Source organism: Echiichthys vipera (assembly GCF_963691815.1).
Source record: "Echiichthys vipera genome assembly, chromosome: 15".
Classification (NCBI taxonomy): Eukaryota; Metazoa; Chordata; class Actinopteri; order Perciformes; family Trachinidae; genus Echiichthys; species Echiichthys vipera.
Window position 1 is genome coordinate 28,234,192 of NC_139840.1, and position 24,498 is coordinate 28,258,689.

At 42.0% G+C, this 24,498-nt stretch overlaps 1 protein-coding gene across 1 annotated transcript in view; it reads left to right on the forward strand.

Moving 5' to 3' along the window:
- Nucleotides 1–12,225: 12,225 nt before the first annotated feature.
- Nucleotides 12,226–24,498, forward strand: part of LOC310958234 (double-stranded RNA-specific editase B2-like) — a gene marked incomplete at both ends in the record, with an annotated part of 63,626 nt that continues 51,353 nt past the window's right edge. Inside the window, one exon of the mRNA XM_083929083.1 lies at nucleotides 12,226–12,328. Within this exon, the coding sequence (XP_083785209.1) occupies nucleotides 12,226–12,328 (103 nt within the window). The remainder of the gene's footprint in view (nucleotides 12,329–24,498) is intronic.

Sequence of the window (24,498 nt, forward strand, 5' to 3'; positions counted from 1 at the left end):
TTCCCAATGAGCAGCGGCAACTGCAGAGCTTCTTCCCCCATCACGATCACTCACACTCACAGGCGGTCACACTTACTCACAGTTGCCTGGCGCAGCAGCTCCAGCTGGGCCAAGGCTGTTTAAGCTGCCTAGCTCTGCTGGCATTGAGAGGACACTGGTCAAGTCCCTGGAAAAGACGGCTAGTTGGAACGACAAGGTCACAGATAATTTTCTTGAAAACAAACGAAGGGTAGAATTTACATTTAAATAAACAAACACATTTATGATGTAGGCCGGAAAAATGAGCTTCCCCTCCTTGAAAGACCAGCAGCTGCCACTGTTACAGTTATAATCATTCAACTTACTCCACCCTTACAGTAATAAACAGATGACTGGCTCAAGGAAATTGATAATTCAAAGATGACTGGTGCAGTATTACTTAATATTAGTGTGGCATTCAATGTCATAGATTACAATCTACTCATCGGTAAATTGGAATGCTATGGATTTAGTCCAACCGCTATCTAATTTATGAAGAGTTATCTCACAGGTAGGCTGCAACGGGTTTATTACACTGGCACCTCTCTAAGGTCCCTCAAGGGAGCTGCCTTGGACCAATCTTATACGTCATCTTCACAAACGATTTACCATCAGTTTTGTGTAAAGCAACTGTACAAATGTATGCCGGTGATTACACATTGTATTATGCTGCAAAAACTCAGTGAAGGTAGTGAACTGGACAATGTTTCATCAGCTGAGTTAAATATGGTTTTTGATTGGATAAAACAAAATAAGTTAGTACTGAACATTTTGAAAACCAAATTATCTTGGGATTGAGTCATAAACTGTCATCTACACCAAGGATGTGTCTGAACTTGGCTGGGGAACCTATAGAACAGGTAGATAAAGTAAAATTACTGGGGCACATGGGTACTCTCATGGGCACAACACAATGATACCATATTTAAGAAGATGGGTTGTGATATCTCCATTATGAGGAAATGTCTTTCTTCTGTCCCTGCACATCTCATGGGACAGGTGGCTAAATCTTGAATTTGATGTCGCCTGTATGGTCATCTGCATCTAAAGGTCAACTAAAGAAACTGGCCAGTGCAGAGCTGCCAGGTTAGTATTACATTGTCCCATAAGAACAAACACTAACAGTATGCACCGTCGACTCTCATGGTTAACGGTAGAGGTTGGTTTTCAATACAACTAAGTTTTTCAGAAGCAGAGTCTTTTCTTCTCAACCCGTTTTCTTATATAACCAAATTTTCAGGTGTGATTAGGTTCATTCTCATTTCACTAGGTCAGCTGATAACGGCCAAGTGACGTTACCACACCCCAAGTCAAAAGCTCTAAAGAGAACAGTTATTTATCTTGGCATCAATCTTTGGAATAATTGCCCACTGAATATACGTACCTACACTGAATAGCAAAGTATCTTTCAAGTACCATGATGTCTACAATGTTTTACTGCTTTTAGATTATTATTGTGAAGTGATGTTCTTTTTTTTGTTGTGCACCCCAGGAAGACTAGCTCGTCCAACTTTGGTGACAGCTAATGGGGATCCTTTTAACAATAAGCAATAAATATTATCTGTCTCCAAACTACTGTAGAAGACAGATGAAGGTTTAGTGGAATTTTCTACCATCAAAGGTCACAAATAAAGTCTTGTCACTACACAACCGAACATGTTGCAGCATGTGTAATCTGAAATAAGGAAGAAATTAATAACACAAGCAACCAGCTTTGTGTGACGTTAGCATGTAGCTGCACTTACACTGTCCATCCGTACCGTGGCTAAAGTCTAGTTTGTTTGACCAGTGTGAGTGCCAGAGTTCGCTTGCCGTCCACGGCCCGTTTGGGAGAGGTGGGCTTATGTAAAGCACGTTTGCACATGAACGAGCACGAGCGTGCGCACGTGTACGAGCACGAGGCCTACGGCGGTTCTGACGTCATTTTATGTGCGCCTGTTCGGACATAGAAATAAAGAAGGACGGACCAAAACAGTTGGACAAGACGCACAAAAACTCTGAGGTCTATGGAAAGATTTGTAACAAAGCGACGCAATCGCGATGACGTCAATCAATGCATGATGATGTATAGGCAAGCAATAAGCATTCCGCCGAGGCCCAGGTAGCGTGAGTACAAGCGGGCCTGGCCCACGGGGAGAGAGGGAGGGGTGGACAAGTACCCTAAAGCATGGGGCACAATACGGATGGACAGTGTGAGTGCGCCCTAGTAAACAGCTATTCGTCCTACAGGAGCTGTGTGTAGCTGCCATACTTGGAAACTATGGGATGGCTAGGCCTACTAGAATTTAAAATATGTGGGTTTAAACAAACTTTTGCTCCCCACCATGTTTTTAATTTATAAAATAAATACATAAAAATCCAATATACACCATTTCCATTGTATTACACATTATGTTTTAAAGGAGAGAAAGTGTTGCATGACTACAGTTCAGTATGTCTCCTGCTGCAGCAGAAAAAACCCAGCTGGAGATTTTCTAACCTACATTTCAGTGCTTTACTGTTTAATATGTGTATATAAGCATGTCAAAGTAGAATAATATTGCAGGCATGCAGTATACACAACTGCTACAAGTAGAGAACTTGTTATTTCGATATTAAAGAAAACAACTGGTGATTTAACATGTTTTAGTCCATGCACTACAGATGAATGGTGGTGAGAGGAGTCGTTAGAGCTGTAGAAAGTATTGATAGACCTACTCTGTCATGAACGGTACAGGGATAACACAAAGGTGGACTCAATGCAGACACGGACAAAAAGAAAGTTACAAATCAAACGATTAATAATACAAACGGAAACAAACTACAGATAATCAAACAAAAGACTAACTAAACAAACACGGAAATACAAGAACGGGGAGACGTCGGCAGATCGGGAGACGGACGGGAAAACGGGAACACGAGAAACTACGGAGAGAAAACAAAACACAAAACACGATTAGTATGCTTACAACGGGGAGCGTGAAAATCAATACGAGAAAGGGGATGCCAGTCCAGGGGGAATAGTTTTACCAAGGTTGGGTCGACGCCGGTCCGGCGCTGCATACCTGCCAGCTTCAGGCTTTTAAGGTGTTGGTGTAATTAGCTAACAGGCTGCAGCTTTGGAGGCACGCCTACCGGACCTACTGACAGACAGGGAGAAGCACATGCAGGGAAACGCAGACAGAGGGAGACAAACACACACAAGACAAAGGAGAGGAGGGCACTGACAGAACCAGATCTTGACATACTCTTTGCATTTAGTATCACACATTTAAGTAAGGAAGGGAAGGTTAGTACCAATTGAATTGTGGGATTACACATCTATCTACTTGTTTCTTTGTTGCTAATTTGAACTCTAAATTGGACTCATTCCTGCATACTCTATTTCTTGGAGCCTGACAAGGTGGATTTTCGTGTGACATGTGAGCGCCTTTGTGTTATCGTCACAATATGGCTGCTTTGCAAGGTAAAGAGTAAGTTATACATGTGCTCAAGCAAGTCCAAAGTTACTGTGGCAAGAATGAAAGTGCAGTCATAAAATTCAGATGATTTACCCCAGTTCATCTCATCATCTCATCTTCAATAGCTTATCCGGGGTCGGGTCGCGGGGGCAGCAGCTTTCAGAATCAGAATCAGAATCAGAAAACCTTTAATGTCCCGCAGACAGGGAAATTCGTTTGTCACAGAAGCAACAGAATATTACAAGCAGAAACATTTTACAAAATAAGAAAAAATAAGATAAAAGATAAAAAATAGCGAAAATAAGCAATAAAGTTAAATTTAAAAAGGGAAGAGAATAGAAATAGACATATATACATATTCACATGATATAGTGCAGTTGTTCCTGTTTTGTTTGTTTTGTAATAATATAGTATTGAATAAATAAATATGAGTAAATATGACCAAATAAACAGAAGTGACAGGCATGTTGCACAGTGCAGGGTACAGGATGAGGTCAATAGTCTATTGGTAGCAGTGCTGATTGTATAGTCTGACAGCAGCAGGAAAGGAAGGACCTGCGGTACCTTTCCTTCGCACACTTAGGGTGTATCAGTCTGTTGCTGAAGGAGCTGCCCAGTGCTGTGAGAGTGACCTGCAGGGGGTGGGACTCCTGCACCAGCAGCGATGACAGCTTTTCCATCATCCTGCTCTCTCCCACCACCTGCACTGAGTCCACAGGGTATCCCAGGATGGAGCCGGCCTTCTTGATAAGTTTATCAAGTCTCCTCCTGTCTGCTGCCGATATGCTGCTGCTCCAGCAGACTACTCCATAGAAAATGGCTGATGCCACCACAGAGTCATAGAAAGAGGTCAGGAGTGCCCCCTGCACTCCAAAGGACCTGAGCTTCCTCAGAAGATACAGTCTGCTCTGACCATTCTTGTATGTTGCTGCAGTGTGGTCAGACCAGTCCAGTTTATTGTTCAGGTGAACTCCCAGGTACTTGTAAGATGTCACCATGTCAATGTCCGTTCCCCGGATGTTCACCTGTGTGCAGGGTTGTTTGTGCCTGCGGAAATCCACCACCAGCTCTTTGGTCTTCCGGCATTAAGCTGGAGGTGGTTCCGCCGGCACCAGTCCACAAAGTCCTGAATAAGTTCTCTGTAGGCTCTGTCGTCACCGTCCCTGATGAGGCAGATGATAGCAGAGTCGTCAGAGACCTTTTGTAGATGGCAGTGAGGGGATTGGTGGTAGAAGTCTGTGGTGTACAGGCTTCAATTCAATTCAATTCAATTTTATTTATAGTGTCAAATCATAACAAAAGTTATCTCAGGACACTTTACAGAGTAGGTAAAGACCACACTCAATGACTTATTTATGATTTACATAGACCCAACAATTCCTCTGTAGAGTACAGTGGCAACGAAAACCTTCCCTATAACAGGCAGGAACGTCAGACAGACCCAGCTCTGTGGAGGACGGCCATCTGTCTTGACCGGTTGGGGAGGAAGAAAAGGAGAGAGAAAGAGAGAAAAGACACACAGATGGACAGAGAGAGACAGACAGACACACTTCCAGAGATGCAAGCAAAGCCTAACAGTAACTATAATATTTATAGTAATGTGAATATAACGTATATGTTAAGGCAGTTAATACAACAGAATAGTAGAAACAAGCACAGCTAAGGTGACAGAATATGAAAATGATAATAATTATGGTGGCAAACATGATCAATGATGAGTAGTGGCAATAGCAGCTACGATACAGCTACAAATTTTATGGTTTATTAAACTATAAGGAACTGTTATTGAACAGGAAAGGAGCCAGGACCATTCCCTGTGGGGCCCCCGTACTGCAGATTATTGTGTCCGACACGTAGTCCCGAGTCCTCACATACTGTGGCCGGTTAGTGAGGTAATCCAGGATCCAGGATGTGGGGTGTTGGTTCACCCCTGCCAGCTCCAGCTTGTCCCCAAGAAGTGCAGGCTGAATGGTGTTAAAGGCACTGGAGAAATCAAAGAACATAATCCTCACAGTGTTTCCAGACTTCTCCAGGTGAGACAGTGATCTGTCCAGGAGGAAGATGATGGCGTCGTCCACTCCGATGCCGGGTTGGTATGCGAACTGGAGAGGGTCCAATAAGGGGCCCACCAGAGGGCGGAGATGGACGAGGACCAGCCGCTCCAGGGTCTTCATCAGGTTTCACACCTGTGAGAGCCAATGGTCCGTAGCTGTTGAAGTCTTTTGGGTGAGGGATCTTTGGTACAGGTACCACGCAGGAGGTTTTCCACAGCAGTGGCACTTTTCCCAGCTTCAGGCTCATGTTGAAGATATGCTCTACAATCCTGCACAGCTGGTCTGCACAGGACTTGAGGAGCCTGGAGCTGATCCCATCTGGACCCGTAGACTTCTTCACCTTCATCTTCCTAAGCTCATTCCTCACCTGGAGAGAGGGGCAGAGTGGAGCAGGGGGCCTGAATATCGGATATGGGGGAGGGTGAATGTCAGGGGGGGGGGGGGGGGGGTCTGTGGCATGAGAGCCGTGGAGAGGGAGGTAGAGGTGGTAACGGGGCAATAAACAGGGGGGACGGGAGAGGTGGTGGGGGGCAGCAGAGATGGCTGGGCCGGGGGAGGGGTGGCTGTCTGATCAAACCTGTTGAAAAACAGGTTCATGTTGTTCACCAACGTCTGACCCCCCGCAGCCTGGCCCCTTTTTTGGCTACAAAAACTACAGTTTCTGATATAATTTCATTTATTACGGCATTACATTCATATACGACAACAAGCTCACCTACTGTCTATTACCAGGGGCGGAATTAGCTCAGTCCATAGGTGACTTGGCCGGTTCGAGTCCCTGTGTGGACCATGAATGGAGCGTGGACTGGTGGCTGGAGAGGTGCCAGTGCATCTCCTGGGCACTGCCGAGGTGCTGTTGAGCAAGGCACCGAACTGCTCGGGGCGCTGGTCACTGGCAGCCCCCTCACTCTAACATCTCTCCATTAATTGCATGTATATAGGTCATATGTGTGTGTAGTTGGGACCTGTGTGTGTGTGTGTGTGTGTGTGTGTAGCATGAATAACAATAATAGAGTGAAAAAAAATCAAATTTCCCCCTTCAGTGCCAGATCAGTCTCCACCAGATTCAAGTTCTCCAACTGCACAACACAAACCTTCGGGCAGGGACATGAAATTTGAAGGACTTTGGAAAATGTTAAATGCTACTTTAAACATTGGAATATTAGTTTAATCAATGTTTATAAAATGTTACTTCTTCCTTCACATTTGTATTAAGTTCTTTAGTTCACTGTTGATCTAATGTTGAAGAAGCTCCCTATCCATGTGTTAAAAGTCATGGGGTAAATAAGGTTTAAAATACTGTGTTTAAAGAATGTAACAAAATAAGAAAGATATTAGTCAGTTGGATTTAAAAACAATAGTGAAAGAAGTGTGTGAAAGATGACAAAACAAAAAGGAGGCATCATGTTTGCTTAAACCCAAAATGCATTACTTTATTACCTTATTAAAATTACATTCTTAAATTAACTGCAGCACAGCAATACTTCATATGGTAATGACAAGATAAATACTATTAAATTATATAACTGGGGTAAACGTTGTATTTAGTAGAAATTAACATGATGTATAGATCAGCTGCAGCTAGAGGATCTGCTGGAGCATTCCATCCCTTCTCCTCCATCAGCAGACAACACAGTTCAAAAACAGTCTCATCACAAGTAAACTGGCCTTTGGGAGTACACTCTTCCATACTCAAAGTGACCTCCATGGCAATCGGTTTGAGTCTGTCATCAGCACTGTGTAACTCTGGGAATGAGCACATCACAACTACGGTTGCCAACTCCCTGAAAAAAAAGAAAAAGGGACACCTTATTGACAGGGCCGGGTGGCTCGACTGCCTTCATTTTTCCTGGCGTAGTGAATCTTTTTAGCCCTTTTTTGTATATGTGTATATTTGTATTTTTTTTTACAATTTGACTCAAACCTGAATTGAATCAGATGCATATTTGAGTGACAAATAGAAAATAAATAATTATCAGCATTTTTTTAATACAAAATAACAAAAAATAAATATCTTTCCTGCTTAACTTAAAACTGTATAAATTAATATAAAACAACACAAAGCAGAACATAGCACAAAATTAATGCAACAAGAAAAGTGCAAACATAAAGTCTGAGTAAAACTTAAACAAAAAACACTTGTGCCTCAAAGGCCGTGACTGTAGCCTACAGTTGTAGTCAGTCCATTGTTTTTTACGTCTGTACTTCTTCTGAGCTCTTGCGGCAGCCACAAGCGGTTTGTATTTGTTGTTTGTGCCACAGAGTAAAACTCTGAGCAAAACATTTCATCATTTAGAGTGACAATGAGCTCTCCTTTAATTAATTATAATGAATTATTGTTATTCATCTATGTATTAGTTTGATGTATTATTTATCTACTTAATGTACTCATCTAGCAGTTGTACTTTCTTATTATACAGAAAATAATATTGTTTTATATTTCTCCATACAATTCAGACATTCATTGTACTTTCCAATATTAACCTTAACCAGAGTGTTAAAATCATTATTTAAGTACCATATCTGTCTCTGGCGTTGCCTGGTGGACAATAAATTGGTCTGAGGTTCCCCTAGTTTTGGTGTCCCTTATGTTTCTTGTGTGTCCACTAACCACCACTGGAAGCCACTTTAGGTCAGTTAGTCCAAGTCATAGGTGTTATCGTGCACTTTTTCCACCCATGTTTTTCCTTCTAACCATTCCTCTCAGTATTTTTGCATTCATTTCTGTTTTTTTGTTTCTGAATACGGGATGATTCCGTTTTTCAAGGGACGGTTGGCAACCTTAATCACAACTGGCCGATCTTGATCTGATTTTGTGTGAATTCCATGTGTGGACAACTTCATCCAGTTCATCCTGCACAGATAGAAGCGCACTACATACAGACTACAGACGTGTAAAATAGGAGGTCTTGTACTACTGCTGCCTGTCTAAGTTGAGGTCTAGGTTGCTGCGTTGTAATTTTATGCCCCCATTAGGGCAAGTCAATAGTTAACATACATAGCACACTTTTTCGTTAACATCAACAATATACATTGTAAAACTAAGCCGTAAGAAATATTTAAGATGATGGCAATTTTAGAGCCAACCAAATGTGTACTTGTTCTTTTCTGGGTCGCTGGCTCCCAAGTATACATGTACATTCTGCAATAAAAACATTCTGCTAAAACAATGTCAGTGACGAGCTATAAGTTAGGAAGTATTATGATACTCCACCTCATAAGTCATTAAATGCTTTATTATGTGGTATGATCACTGTTAATAAGCATTATGAATATGTATTTTAAGAATTGCAGATTATATCTCATAAGTGCTATATGCTATTTCATGCTACATTTATTACGGACTCATTTCAGAAGGCGTGTAAAGATTTTCACCTGAACAAGATTAAGGAAACAGAATTGGATAAGACTTTTGTCCAAAAAGTCTCCCGTTAAGTGCCCATCATCCTGGAAAGTTTGAAAAAAGGTTCATCCAGAATTGTGAACTCTGTTTGCGGAGGGTACTCCACCATCCCTCAATGCGCTGGTTTGCTGTGCTTCTTCCGTTACCATCTATATTGCCATTGATGGCAATGCCATAGGGTTTCAACTTATCACAGCCGTCCAGGTGCCAAAGTGCATTTGGCCTTCTGCAGCTGTATTGTCTTCCTCTCAGGCTCGCCTTAATTCCACACCTTGTGGATCAATCGACTTGAAAATGCATCTTATGGTATCTTGTGCAACAATAAATCCCTGTTGAACTGCGCGAAGATGTAGCCAACGGTACCCCTGCATCTGTCCATTGGTCATTATCTCACGTTGGACAAAAGTCAGCACTTGGTTCAAGTTTGACTGGTTCTTCCTTCTGAACAGACCAAGTCTTTTACAGATTCTCTTTAAAGTTCGGACATTTATTACTATATGTAAGTAAGTATATAATAAGAATTTTCCTTGTTACTGAAAGAAAGTTTGAAGTAGAGTTTTTCATGTCATCCAATTCTGCCATTGCAGGCATTGTGAGCAGTAAAACTGCTGTAATCTATCTAATAGTTTTGAGAAGAGCCTTTTGCAGAAATTAAAGGCGGCAATTTGGTCTCCAGCCTTGGGTCTAGCAGAGTCGCATCATCAATCAGCGCGATGAAGTTGTTGTCAAACTGTGAAGAAGAATAAAGAAAAGACAATTATTTTCTTCAAAGTGCACATTGCAAAGATAATGTTAAAGTTAAGCCCCTAAGTCAGTACACTGGGCTCAGTGGGATAATACTGATCTAAATTTGAAGGAAAGCTTTGAAAGCAGATGTCAGTATATAAGCAGAACAAAAATCCTACAGTGTATATTCTTGACTCTATAGCTTTTCAATAACTGCATCACCTTGCTAAAAAAAAAGAAGCGGGGGAGTGCTAACCTTTTCAATGTGACACTACACACCCACTGACTGGTTATGAGTATTTGAATACTGTAATCAAACCTGACATTATCTATTTTATTTCAGTCTAACCCTTTAAAAGTAGGAAATTCATGGCTATCAGACAGGACCTCCTGGCCCTGAGAGAATTAGGGTGAATGGAGCTACATGACTAAATCATTTTAAATAAAAACTTTAACCCATCCAAACAATGTTCGGTTTTTGGATAAAACAACAATTTGAATGTAAGGAGTAGAATGCATTTGTAAGTATTTAGATAAACAGATCATCATTATTTTTTAGGTATAGTTTATTCTTAAAATGGATTTCTGTCACATTTCTAGTATTTGAAAAACTCCCCTGCAATCTCCTGAGATAACTAGTGCTTTACCATTTTCCACCAGTAAAAGGTAGTAGTGGCTAAGAAATATGAGTGACGGACGCTGTAGTCAACTACACAGAAAGAAGAAATCAGCCAGGTAGACAGCAGCGGTACCAGCAGTGACACAGACCGCATCAAAGCAACACACGGGGGACAGTCTGTTATTGCTACATGAATGTGACCATGCCATTATGTTGTTTTGGTCTGTATGCATTATAAATGCATTATAATTGGCTACACAATGAAGACATTAGCCAACTAACGCATCATATGAAACGCTACGGATCTCTACTGTCTCTAAGATAATGCGTTAGCAGGTGATAGATTTGAGGGTAATATCTTACACCTGAATAAATGTTTTTATCGTTATTCAGTGGGTAAATCTGCTTCCGACAGCCAAGCTGAATAATATATCGGTGTTGGGTGAGGTAAAATGGTTATGGTTTGACTCCCTGCGGTAACACTTAGGCTATACAGTCCCGAGAGGCAGGGTATCATGGACCACAGTCAGCCGGAGACAAGAGCCGCCGTACAGTACAGTAGGGTAGCTGGCTATTTGACGAAGATTCCTGTGGCATTGTACTCTTACTCACTAACCTGTACACGACGGTTACATGCACACCCTAAGCTTGCAGTTAAGCTAGCTTATAGGGTTCGGCGACATGTTACCTGACTATATTAGCAAACAAACGTGCCTCTCCGGCCACCGAATTCTGAGAATAAAGTCAGAAAAGGTCCCTGCGGCTTTTCTACGGCTTACGGTAACCAGGGGCGCGCACTACCGAGGATGCGCGAGACCAAGGCAGACATCTGGCGCCAGGTAACGAGAGCAAAACAGAGAGTAGGAGAGCGTCAGCGACAGTTTGCGCGAAGGAAGTGTTCATGCAAACACCCTCAATATGGAAAACAAACGGAGAAGTGCATATGATGCTGCTTTTAAGTTAAAGGCAATCGATCTGGCTGTCAAAGAAGGAAATAGAGCTGCTGCACGTACCCTTGACATCAGGTAGTAGGCTGGTTATTTTGATAACGTAAACGGCCGCGGGACTGCACTTTTACTGCCGTGTTACAGGCGAGCACTTTGTATTACTTTGCACCGTTGTATTATTTGTACTTTGCACGAATGCTGTTCGCCATGTCAAAGATGTGAAAGTTTGATTGAATGATTGAAAGATTTATTGTTAATAAATGGGACGCTTTGCGTTCCCAAACAGTCATCTCTGTCCCGACAATCCCCTCCGTGGTAGCCCCTATATACTACGGTAATTACACATCAAAACGCCTGCGGCTTATAGTCGGGTGCAGCTTATATATGGAGCAATCTGTATTTTCCCCTAAATTTAGCTGGTGCGGCTTATAGTCAGGTGCGCCTTATAGTCCGGAAATTACGGTACATCTTAAAGTGAAACATCTAAATACTGAATATTTATATATTTCAGATATAAGTTCCATGTCTGAATCCATTTGTCCATCCAACAGTTTTGAATCATTTTATAAAAAAAAGCAAAAGCCAAATGTGAACCTCAGGGTGGCACTACAGAGTAGAGTCAAAGTCAGTAGGCTTCATCCTCTGAGGACTATGAATCATTGTATCAAATTTGACAAAGATTGCATCTGTTGAGATATTTGGACCAAAGTGGTGGACCTACCAATGGACAGACTGACATTACCATCCATAGAGCCAAGCCACTATACCATGGCTAAAACTAGGTGATGTTGAATCACAGCTTAAACCACAGCTCTTCCTCTCCTCATGATGTCATAGTCTGAACAGCTTGCCTCCTAAAGCCAGCACTGGGGGGAGAAGTCAGTCACTGTACACGGCTTCCCGCTGCAGAGCTGCACTCTCAATCCTTCCTAAACATTTTTGCTTTAGGCAAAAAGAAGAGAAGGAGAAGAAGCAGCAGCAGAGGATAAACTACTGGGGAAAAAAAGGAATCTCCTGAATGGAAGCAGTGCATGGGATCTGCAGCAGAAACATGGAGAGGTCAGAGCGTGATATGAAGGGAAAGTCCAAGCGGAAGAGGAGGAGGAGATGTAAAGGCAAAGGTTAGTACAGCAGGCGTGTTTGGTTCATTTGACGGTGATACTGATATAATATTCATATTTATTTACAGTGAATTTATTATTTTAGATTTATTTTAATCTCCTAAAACATCCTTGAAAGTATCCTCTACAGGCTCCTTGTTTCTTTTGTGTCTCAGCAGACTTAAGGGGCATGTTTTTTTTTAAATTGTGTACAATATTCTTATTGTGCTCAGTGATATTTATTGTGATATATAGAATATTACATTTACATTACATCCATTTAGCTAATACTTTTTTCGAAGAAACTTCCAAAAGGAGCATTCGAGAAGAACTGAACATCATCATTCTACAGTTCTTATCTGGTGTGCCAATAATCGCTACAATCTTCTTGTAGTATATTTGATAGTAACTTAAGTGTGTTTATAGTGACTTTCTTATATGATTTGGAGGCTGAAATAACCTTATTGTTTATGTGAAACCTCTATGGACAGGGTCAAATAATCACAGTTGTGATATTAGACTGAATCCCAGAGGTAAAAAATACATTGTATGTTAAAATATTTCATTAAATCTTTGGCATTCGGGTTTCCTCTCTAGTTGTAGGGGGAAATGTTTAACTCTTGCTGCAGTCAGTTACAGAATCAAAACACCACGCATAAAACTGCAACATGTAGCTTCTTTTCACTGCAGTCAAACTCATGTCAAGTCAAATTAAGTTGAATGACTTAGAGATGCATTGTGTCAAAGGTGGGTCATGAGTCAGTTACGTGTGACCAATATTCTCTTAATCCTCAGACCCTTGAGTAAGAAAAGGAAAATCTCAGCTACACTAGCGGCTCTGTGAGGCGGTGTGTAGGCACTTTAAAGGGGACATATCATGAAAAGCTCCCTTTTTCAGTACTTGTGAACATACATTTGGGTATCTGGTTTGCCTACCAACCCACAAACTGTAAAATAAGACAACCAAGTCAGTTTATGTGGGCTGCCTAAATCAGAAAACGTAGGATTCAACAAGCCATTCAGATTTGGCTCATTAGAACCAGGTCCCCAGGACAGGTGCTCTTATCGAATTCTCCTATGGGCCAAGCATGGTACTGCAGCACTCGCCTGTTTGTTTGGCTCTCCTATGCCCGGAAGCAGGGAAGAGGAGATCAACTCCGATTTTTTTTCTGGATACCAATCAAAAGACTCATCATTATCTTGAGACCCTCTACTAAAAAAAAGTAAGTGGGTGTAATTTTAGATCCTACCAAAATGGAGTTGGGCAGGAGAAGGAGGGTGCGTTGCTAAAAAGAGCCATAGTGAAACAACTTCAGCAGCTTAGTTCCCGTCTCCGTAAAGATCCAGTGCAAGGCTCTGGCAGAGACACAACTCTTCTGCTCACACTTTTAAAACATTGTGATCGATGTTTTTTCTATTGTTTTTCATTGTTTTTCGTGTTGTTTCGTGCTTGGTGCTCGGGCATGGGCTCGGGAACGCAAACATTTCTACATCCGGTAAGTCCTTCCCCGTTAACGAGAACCTAGAATGGCGGTGTTCTAAAGCAACCCTGTGGCACTGAGCAGCTCTCATAGGAGTCCATGAACAGGTGCGATTTTTGGTCCGCCGCCCATTCTTTTGAAAGTCAATATTTTTCTCGCAGGCCAATTAGAGCAGAATGGGCAAACGGAGACAGAGAGTAAATACAGCTATTCAGATATTCAGACCAGTGTTGGGTATACTAAACTAACTAGTTATATTACAAGATTACCGCCATCAAAAGGTAACTAGTTACATTACTCTGAGCACTCCCTGAGGAACTTGCTCGAGTACTTTTGCATAAGTCAAAAATGAAAACCCCTTTGGTGGTTATATTGTTTGACGCATAAATGCCACGCCTTCCTTTGTATGTATTGACTCTTATTTATAATTCTAAAAATGTTCATTCTCATTCTAATAACATCAATGACAGATGCAATATACAGCTCTTTTTAAAAGCGATATTTTTCTGATGTAAATCAATGATTTGAAAGATTAACAGTGTGTGGGTCCCTCCAGTAGTGGACCGAGTTCCCATGTTGGAGCAGCAGAGGTCCACAGAAAGTTACGTAATATTTCATTTTTCCTAAACAGTTTGTGTTGTTAATGATCAATCCTTCTGTAGTGTAGTGGACAGCTCTTAATAACAGGACATCTGTTAGATTACTTCTGGGTCAGTTAGTCCGCCTTGAAAACTCTCTGGAGCCTGCCAAGGCCACGATTCCCTTGGTGCCTTCAATCTGACTCCCTGCAGGCTGCAAGATACAGCTGCAGGGTTGAATGATAACACTCGCCGTCACTTCCTTAGAGTCATGTTTATGCATTATAGCCAATGAGATGAAAGCACATTTCCTCTTGCTAAAAGAATCTGATCTTTGCTGTTGAGCCTCAGAATTGAGGTGGCTTCACGCACTACTTTAAGTTGATGACTCTTCTGTTCTCCTTGGTCAAGTTATTAAACTCTTCAGTATCAGACATACACTTTGGAATTTTGTCTTCTTTTCTAGCATCACAATAAATTCTTCACTAACACCAGTGACAGGTGCAGGTGGCAGTAGTTCAGTGGTTTGTGGAAGGGAATAGTATAATAATAATTTAAAAGATTACTTATTTGAAAAACACAACTAAATAACTGATTACTTGAATTGGAAAATGAATGCGCCTACTAAAGACCCACTCTAACAGACATTATGAGAAAAATAATGTGTTTTTGAAAATGAAAGCATGTAAACATGTTCTAGTAGAAAACCATAATACAAGTTTGAACCAGAAAAATAGAATGACATGTCTCCTTTAAGCTGAATCCTAAAATGCTAATGATAAGTAGGCAGTGGTTACCTAAAAAATAAGAAAAAATAGCTTGTGACAAAAAGGTTATCTGTTCAATCCCTTGGACCAGCAGATTGAATCCCTCATTGCCCATTTAGCCCCAAGTGCTCCAGTGGAGTTACTTGGAGGCCCTTAGACCAGACTGTGGTTGTACTGGACAGCCTTGAGATGTGAGCATGGTTAGCGAGTTCCTGGAAAAGAGAGCATCGCTTTCCTTGAAACTTCCCTGAATAAATAAAGGTGAAAAAGAAAAGAAGTCAGAGGGTCACCAAAGTCAGTAGGATTCATCCTGAGAAGAACATGAATGTCTGTACAAAATGGGAGTAACATTGGCAAAGATTACTGCTGTGAACACTTAAACAGAGTAACAGTTTACAACCAAGAGCTATAAAGTAACATAATAACAATATTCAACTGAGGAGATTATATATAACATAGAAACTTATGACCAGAGAGTTATGCAGAAAGTTAAAGTGACATCTCCTTTGCTCCGAGAGATAAATGATAACATCACGTTTCCCTGATCTTCAAATCTCCTGAAGGTCACAATAGTGTCATAGTGTCAGTGTTTGTTTATAATTGCTCATATTTCACATTCACTGTGTTGAAAACGAACAACACAAGTAGATGCAAGGCTCAGCTGGTTGATCACACAAGTGTAATAAAACCTGAAAAACGTTCACTCTGTATCATATATGTGCATAAATGAAATGTCTCATCATGAGCTCTGATAATCATAATTACAGTCGTCTGGGCAACAGGTCAACCTTTTTAGGATTAATCTGGCATTGTTCGCCGCATGCTAATCCTCAGTAAATGCTGCAGATTACTCTGTGATGGCTTTTGTATTAAGTCCAATGGTTATTCAAAGTGCGCTAAGCCTATTCCACTTTCATTAATGACCCATTGGCCTTTTTTGTACATCAGTGTGGGAGTGAAAGTGTCCTCCTCACATCCCACTATTTAAGGGCCAGGATGCACTTAGCTAATGCTTCCACTGAATCCAAACTATGAGCTGCCCTTTAATGCAAGCTGTGTGTTTGTCTGTTGGAGCTGGTAGGCGTGGTTCCGCCCAGCTGTGGCTCATCTCCTCGTCAATGCCTTGATAAATAGCCTGATGTGACTCACATCAAGCGGCAGACCGTTATTGCTATATTGTGGTTCGTGTCTCTCGCTTGGTTGGCTACCTACTCCTTATGATCGTATTTTCTATCCGTGTTGCGTTTTGTGTTGTTAATCGTTTCTTTGTTTTTTTATAGTTTCGTTTCATTATAGTTACCCGAGTTCCTGTTTTCCTCCACCCGTTCGTGTTTCGTCTTCTGGTTCCCGCGTTTGGTATTTCCCTCATCTCCACCTGGACCCTGTACCTGTTTCCCCGTTCTCTGGTTTTTGTTTGTTTCTCGTTTTTGTTGATTTTGAATCCATGGAGTAATATTGTGTAATATTTTCCTGGAGCAAGAAAATCAATTAAAAAACCTGTATAACCTTAGAATACATTCATGCACGACTACATATCTTGACCATGTTTGGATCAACTTACAGCTTTCCATAAATATTATTAAAACCAAGAAACATTCCAGGCTTACCAATGATCACCTACACACCTTCTTCATTCAAGCCAAGGTTCAAACTACTAGCAGTGTTACCATCTTTGTTTTGTCTGTCTTGTTTCTAGTTTATTTTCAAGATTCAAGATTCAAGAAGCTTTATTTATCCCGAGGGAAATTATTGTGCAACAGTTTCAAAACAAAGATGGGAAAGGATCAGAGTAACAATAGCTAACATAAATCAAATAAAAATAAAGCTAACATACAATAAATAAAACAATTAACTAAATGTGACAGAGTGCAACAGACATTGTGGTTAAACGTAGGTATATACAATATACAACAATACGCACCGTGGAGTTTAGCAGCATATTGAAATAAAATAAGTACCAACTAAATAAGTCATAGGTGATAAGGAGCAATAAGTAAATAGTACAATTAAATAAAGTGATGCAGTGATGATATAAAGTGACATTTGCTCAGGACACAGTGTCTCCACTGTTCCTTACCTGACCGGGGGTAGATGAATTATAGAGTTTGATGGCCACCAGAAGAAAAGACTTCCTCCGGCGTTCAGTGTTACACCGAGGGAGAATGAGTCTGTGACTGAAGGTGCCTCTGCTCGAGGTCAGAAGCTGGTGGAGAGGGTGAGTGCTGTTGTCCAGGATACTGTGAAGTTTAGGCAGCATCCTCCTCTCAGACACCACCACCAAAGAGTCCAGTTGGACCCCCAGCACAGAGCCAGCCTTCCTGATGATCTTACTGATCTTCTTGGCGTCTGCTGCCCTCAGTCTGCTGCCCCAGCACACAACAGCAAAGAAGATGGCACTGGCTACCACCGACTGGTAGAACATCCTCAGCATGCTGTTACATACATTGAATGACCGGAGCCTCTTCAGGAAATAGAGACGACTCTGGCCCTTCTTGTAAACAGCCTCAGTGTTCTTGGACCAGTCCAGTTTGTTATCCAGGTATACTCCAAGGTATTTGTAATCTTGGACAACATCCAGAGTCCCGCTGTTGATGGAGATGGTTGTGGGGGCAGATTTCCTCCTGCAGAAATCCACCACTAGCCACTTAGTCTTGGTTGGGTTGAGAATCAGATGATTAGCTGCACACCAGTCAAGGAAGGAGTCCACAACGCCCCTGTACTCCTCCTCCTTCCCCTCACTGACACAGCCAACAATTGCATAGTCATCAGCAAACTTCTGCAGGTGGCAGGACTCAGAGAGGAGCTGAAAGTCTGAGGTGTACAGGGGGAACAGAAAGGGGGAAAGAACAGTTCCCTGTGGAGCCCCAGTGCTGCTGACCACAGTGTCAGACAATCCGTCCTGCAGTCTGACATACTGTGGTCGACCCGTCAAGTAGTCCGTAATCCAGGAAACCAGGGGAGGGTCCACCTGCATTACCGTCAGCTTAGCCGTCAGCAGAGCAGGCCGAATGGTATTGAATGCACTGGAGAAGTCCATGAACAAGATTCTCACAGTGTCTCCCGGTCTGTCCAGGTGGGCGCAGGCACGGTTGAGCAGGAAGATGATAGCGTCCTCCACACCTAGTCTCGGCTGGTAGGCTGTAGAGGGTCCAGTGATGAGCTGACCAGGGGCCGAAGAAGTGACAGGACCAGCCTCTACAGGGACTTTAACAGGTGCTACATCAGCGCCACCGGTCTGTAGTCTTCCGAGGTGCTGGGACGCACCTTCTTCAGTACTGGTACCAGGCAGGAAATCTTCCACAGCACAGGGACCTTCTCTAAACTCAGGCTGAGGTTGAAGATGTACTGCAGGACCCTCGGGCTGACACCGTCGGAAGGAAATGAAGGGGAGGGGGCGGGGTGTCAGCAGGGCTGGAGGTGGATGGTTGTGGAGGAGCTGGGGGGGGGGGGGGGGGTCCAGAGCCCTTTCATCAAATCTGTTGAAGAACAGATTCCGCTCGTTGGCTCGTTCAGTACCACCTCCTCCTGTCTGGCTACCAGATGGTTTGTAGGCAGTGATGCTCCTCATGTCGCTCCACACGTCCTTTACATTGTTCTGCTGGAGTTTGTGCTCCAGCTTCCTCCTGTAGCTGTCTTTGCCCTGTTGAATCCTCTCCCTAAGCTCCCTCTGGACCTGCCTCATCTGCTCTCTGTCCCCATCTCTGAAGGCCCTCTTCTTCTCATTCAGCAGGACCTTAATGTCTCTGGTGACCCACAGCTTGTTATTGGGGAAACAGCGTACAGTCACTGTAGGAACAACGCTGTCCACACAGAAATAGATGTACCCTGTTATGCAGTCCGTGAGATCATCAAGGTCCTCTCCATGTGAATCACAAAGCAACTCCCAGTCTGTAAGTTCGAAGCAGCCCTGTAAAGCTTCATCGGTCTCCTGTGACAATCTCCTCACAGTCCTGGTGGTCACAGGAAGCCGCTGGACTTGGGGCTTATAGAGGGGCTGCAGGTGGATGAGGTTGTGGTCCGATCTTCCAAGAGGAGGAAGGGTAGTGGAGCTGTAAGCCTCCTTAACATTGTCATGTTCCTGGTTTGCTTCCTGGTTAATTTTGAAATTCTCTACTCTTGTGCCCAGTCTTCTCTTCCTGTCTGTGATTGTCTCCCTTGCCCTGATTTATGCCACCTGTGTTTCCCTCCCCAGCTGTGTCTTTATTATTCTTGTTTATATGTACTCAGGTCCCCTTTTGTTCCCTATCAGTCTGTCGTTGTATCTATGGTTTGTAGCTCTGCTTGTTTGTTCCTTGTGCCTTTTTTTAATTTATATTAAATTAGTTATTTCTGTGACTTCTCGTGTCCTGCATGTTGGTCTGCATTTTGGTCCTGCTCTCAGCCAAAACCTGACAGACAGGGCACTCCCAGGCCCATTTCTCTCTCTAGGAAAGAACATAGAAAATAATACAAACTGCTTGAAATCTGTTACTTTTTAGATGCTAAAATAGTAAACGAGTACAACAGCTTTAAATGCGGTTGAACATTTAAAGTTTTTATTGTTGTCTACATCTTTTTGTTGTGTACATTTTTTTCAATTACAGTCATAGACGTACTACTGCTTACTTGGGAAAACATGCATGCTTTGCTGACCTGGGTTGGAATAAAAAACTAAATATTAATTTCATAGATGAAAAGCGTTTACAACGTTAATTTAGTGTCTTTGTTGCAGAAAAAAAGTATCCCTCTCAATTAGGAGTGACTGGATAAAGTATATTATGTGCAAAATTATCTGATTTTCATATGTATTTTCTGTGTGCAGATGGATGGTACATGATGAAGTTGCTTTTCAGTAAAAACCCATTGCCGCTTTGCTGTAAAATTCTCTTCTGTTGGCTTTTCAGTGTAATTTAACAAACAAATTAGTTTGCTGTAAAATCAAGTCGGAGAATACATTTGATTGTCCCACTTTCAGTATGGATTATGATTTTCCAACAGCTGCTGTTTGTGATGGGCAGTGGTGTTCTGATGATGCATCATGCATTTGGACATATCTGTATATTGGATGCATTTTGGATAAGTGAGCTCCATCGTTCAGTCAAACTTAGTGGGGCATGTCAGTGTGCAATTTCACTGATGGATTCTGCAATCTCCACGCTTGTCTGGGGCACTGGCTTCATGAAAACATTAGCAATATGGTTTGTGTGCCCATTTAACTTAATTGCAAGGATGCTCAGAGAGTAAAGTGGGATACTAACTCTGCAAGGGTTTGAGTTTTTAATCCCCACTGGGGATAAATATGCTGCAAAAAAGTTACAGTAAATGAGAAATCTGTAGATTTTCTGCATCAATTTTTATTTTTTGTTTCTCTTGTCCATCTACATCATGATGTAGACTGGAAACTGAATTTCCCAAAAATATAAAATCTGAAAAATAGTAGTGGGGGGGGGGGGGGGGGGGGGGGGTAAGTCCTGTTTAAAACACACGCTGGGTAAAGCTACTTGGGGCAGTGCACTACTGAACACAGTAGGAATAGGAAAGCACATGGAGCCACCAGCAGCAGCGAGACAAAGCAGCAGTGAGGCATAGCAGCAGTGAGGCAAAGCAGCAGTGAGGCAAAGCAGCAGTGAGGCAAAGCAGCAGTGAGGCAAAGCAGCGTGGAGACAAAACATCGGCAGACAAAGCAGCGGCGAAACCAATAAGCTGATTGCAGTTAGTCCTAATCATGGGAAAATACTCTTAGCATTGCTACATTACTGAGAAGTGCTGCGGTTGTTCATTACGCTAATACACATATACCTGTTTGGATGGTGCTGTCGGTTTACCTTCTATGTTGCATCTTCAAAAGAGCACAATAAAAATGTGACACTGAATTTGAAACAGCACATTGTAATTTCTGCATCTATTATTGATTTACCGTGTGTGCCCCTAAAATTCCTGGTTGTGCTCCTAAACTTTCCCGTTGCGCCCCTAAAATTTTCAGTTGGGGGCCACAGTGCTCCGACTGAAAAAATATTTTAACACTATTTATATGCTGTAAATTTAGCAGGACCTGCAAGAGATTCTGAATGATTTTCATTCCCTGTTTGCTCCCCACAATCCCCTACTCTGAAGAATCCAGCCCTGAGTGGCTGACCCTCTCATCTTACTGCACCTAGCTTTAAATTGGAGCTTATCTGCAACATCCTTTAATTATGGCATCTGTGTTCCATTGCTAATAATGTGAAAGCATGCTAAATCATTTTTATTTTAACTTCTACCTGTACACAGTGAGTAATAAAAAAAAAGAAAACTTCAATCATATTGTGAAAAATATGAACACTTCATGTTTAAAAAATCCCCACAAAAGACAGATCTAAAAAAGGTTAGGCACAGCATCCCAGCATAGTTAAGTAACATCCTGATAAACATGAGAAAATGTGACTGGTCGCAATTTCTAGATACATACAATCCACAGTTAGCAACAGATGAAAACTAATCCTTTCGAACTGATAAAGTGACAGTAAAGCAGCAGGCGAGGCCACTGAAAGTTAAAACGAGGCCATCATCAGTAGTCAACAGCCTGCCATAGATTATTGCTGTCGTTGCTGTTTCATTGCACATTGCCGTATGGTTCAGGCAATAACGCCATCACTTATTTCCAAATAATGATCATCAGTCTGTTGATATAAAAGCAGGCATTTATCTTAATATCTGTTACTTTTAGCTTTGTGATTTGATTGAATTGCACTGAACTACATTTAGAATTAGACTAAGAAAGGCTTTATTGTCTGTTCTCAATGCAACAGAAAGACAATGATATTTGAGCAAGAAAGAGCAACAATTTAATTAGACGATAAATACACAAAAGAAAATCAGAGGGAAATATTTTAAAGTTGAGAGAATGTCTTGACAAAATAGTAACTGTTGACACTCAAGAGTAGACTGTTTATCACGCAGGGCACAATGAATAATTAAAATCCAACAGATTAAAGAGAGTGGTTTCGGCTCTTCAGCCCTTTAAAAGTCACTGTGGCAGATTAGGCTCTTCCCACGCCTTGTATGCAGAACTGATGTGTCATTACACTATAGTACCACATTACATCACTGCTGGGTATGGTCACAACAGAGCACACTTGACCACACCCAGCTGTGATTGTTTGTGTTGTCAGGTTTAAAGTGTAGGCCCCATTTAGAATATTTTCACAGCTTAACCTTGCCATCAGACAGCCCTGTTAATGTTTATGTAGGGGGAACTGAAGCCATTCTATTCTATCTCTGTAACGAGTTTGGTTAGGACCCAATAGCAGCACAAATACAGGCAGGAATCGTTGGTAACAAACTTTATTGGCTTTGGTGCAGGGAATAATCAGAGTCATGGCGCTGCAGGTAGCCACAGAGGAGACTGGAGTTACACTCACTCTGAAGAGCTGAAACAGGTAACCACCAGTTAGCCACAGGAGCCGACAGGCAGAATCCAGAAGGGGACAGGCGAGGATCGTGGTCAGGGACAGAAGGCTGAGGTGATTTCCAGGAGATCGGTCAGGCAGGATAGTCGGAGGCAGGCTGGGTCGAAACCGGGAGATCAGGCAGAGTAACGCTGGAGAGTCTGGTGCAAGCATCGAGAACAATCTGGCAATGAGTGAGTGTGGAGTTGGGGCTTAAATACAGCCAGAGCAGAGAGCACAGGTGAGTGGAGTTGGCTTGATGAGAGGGGTGTGTCTGATTGGCAGATTGAAGCAGGTGCAGAGTGTGAGGCAGAGATGAACTGTGACAGAACCCCTCCCTTAGGGGGCGACTCCTGGCGACCCAAACAAACCAATGCAGAGCCGGGTGGGTGGAGGGGGTCCGGAAGAGGGTTAATATTCGTCAGAGACGTCCACCTCCATCCATCCAACCATCTATTTGATAACTATAACTATTTAATAACAAAACGCATAAACAGGGGCCGGTGGCTGAGTGGTTAGAGCAATCGCTCCATGTAAAGAGGCTGAAGGTTCTTGAATTCAATTCAATTTCAATTCAATTCAATTTTATTTATAGTGCCAAATCATAACAAAAGTTATCTCAGGACACTTTACAGAGGAGGTATAGACCACACTCTATGACTTATTTAAGATTAACCTTTGCTCTTGAGGCAGCGGCCACATGTTCGACTTGTGGCCCTTTGCTGCATGTCTCCCCCTCTCTCTCTCACCCCATTTCCTGACTGTCTTATATTATAAAAGGCCCCAAAAATAATCTTTCTTCAGCTTTCTTTCAGCTAAGTTAGTAATTGTGTTAATTATTGTTTTTAATCCATATGCAGATTCAGTTCTGAATTAAATATTATTAAAGCCCCAAACCTGGGGGATTGTGAATACTGTTATAGTTGTAGTGGACTCAGTGTGTACACCTGTACTTAGGACTGAGTCGCACTTTGCATTGGTACCGTGCCCATGCACAATTCAAGGCTAACAACTAGTTTGTTTGACCAGTGTGATTAAATCTGTGGCCAGGGTGGAGGAGGGAAAAGGGGACAATCGCGCTTAACCCTTCTGTTGTGTTCATTTGTTAGGAACAGCAATGCTGTCCCCGGGTCAGATTGACCCGGTGCATGTTTAATCATCCAAAAGATGCCCAAAACCAAAGCATTGTTAATATTTCATTACTAACTCCATTACCAACTATTCTGTCAATATTTAGTGCAATGGTGTTACTTACCTTTTAACGGGTAGTGGTCCAATTATGATAATTCACTCGTTTTTCACACACAAAAAAAAACATGATTTCAGCATTTTTGTGCAGAGTGCTCATGAGCACAACATTTTTTACCTTTTTTGGTCAGAAAGACACTAGGGCTGAGGTGTCTGTGAAGGCAAACATGGAAAAGAGGCTCCATGTAAAGAGGCTGAAGGTTCTTGAATTCAATTCAATTTCAATTCAATTTCAATTCAATTCAATTTTATTTATAGTGCCAAATCATAACAAAAGTTATCTCAGGACACTTTACAGAGGAGGTATAGACCACACTCTATGACTTATTTAAGATTAACCTTTGCTCTTGAGGCAGCGGCCACATGTTCGACTTGTGGCCCTTTGCTGCATGTCTCCCCCTCTCTCTCTCACCCCATTTCCTGACTGTCTTATATTATAAAAGGCCCCAAAAATAATCTTTCTTCAGCTTTCTTTCAGCTAAGTTAGTAATTGTGTTAATTATTGTTTTTAATCCATATGCAGATTCAGTTCTGAAATAAATATTATTAAAGCCCCAAACCTGGGGGATTGTGAATACTGTTATAGTTGTAGTGGACTCAGTGTGTACACCTGTACTTAGGACTGAGTCGCACTTTGCATTGGTACCGTGCCCATGCACAATTCAAGGCTAACAACTACTTTGTTTGACCAGTGTGATTAAATATGTGGCC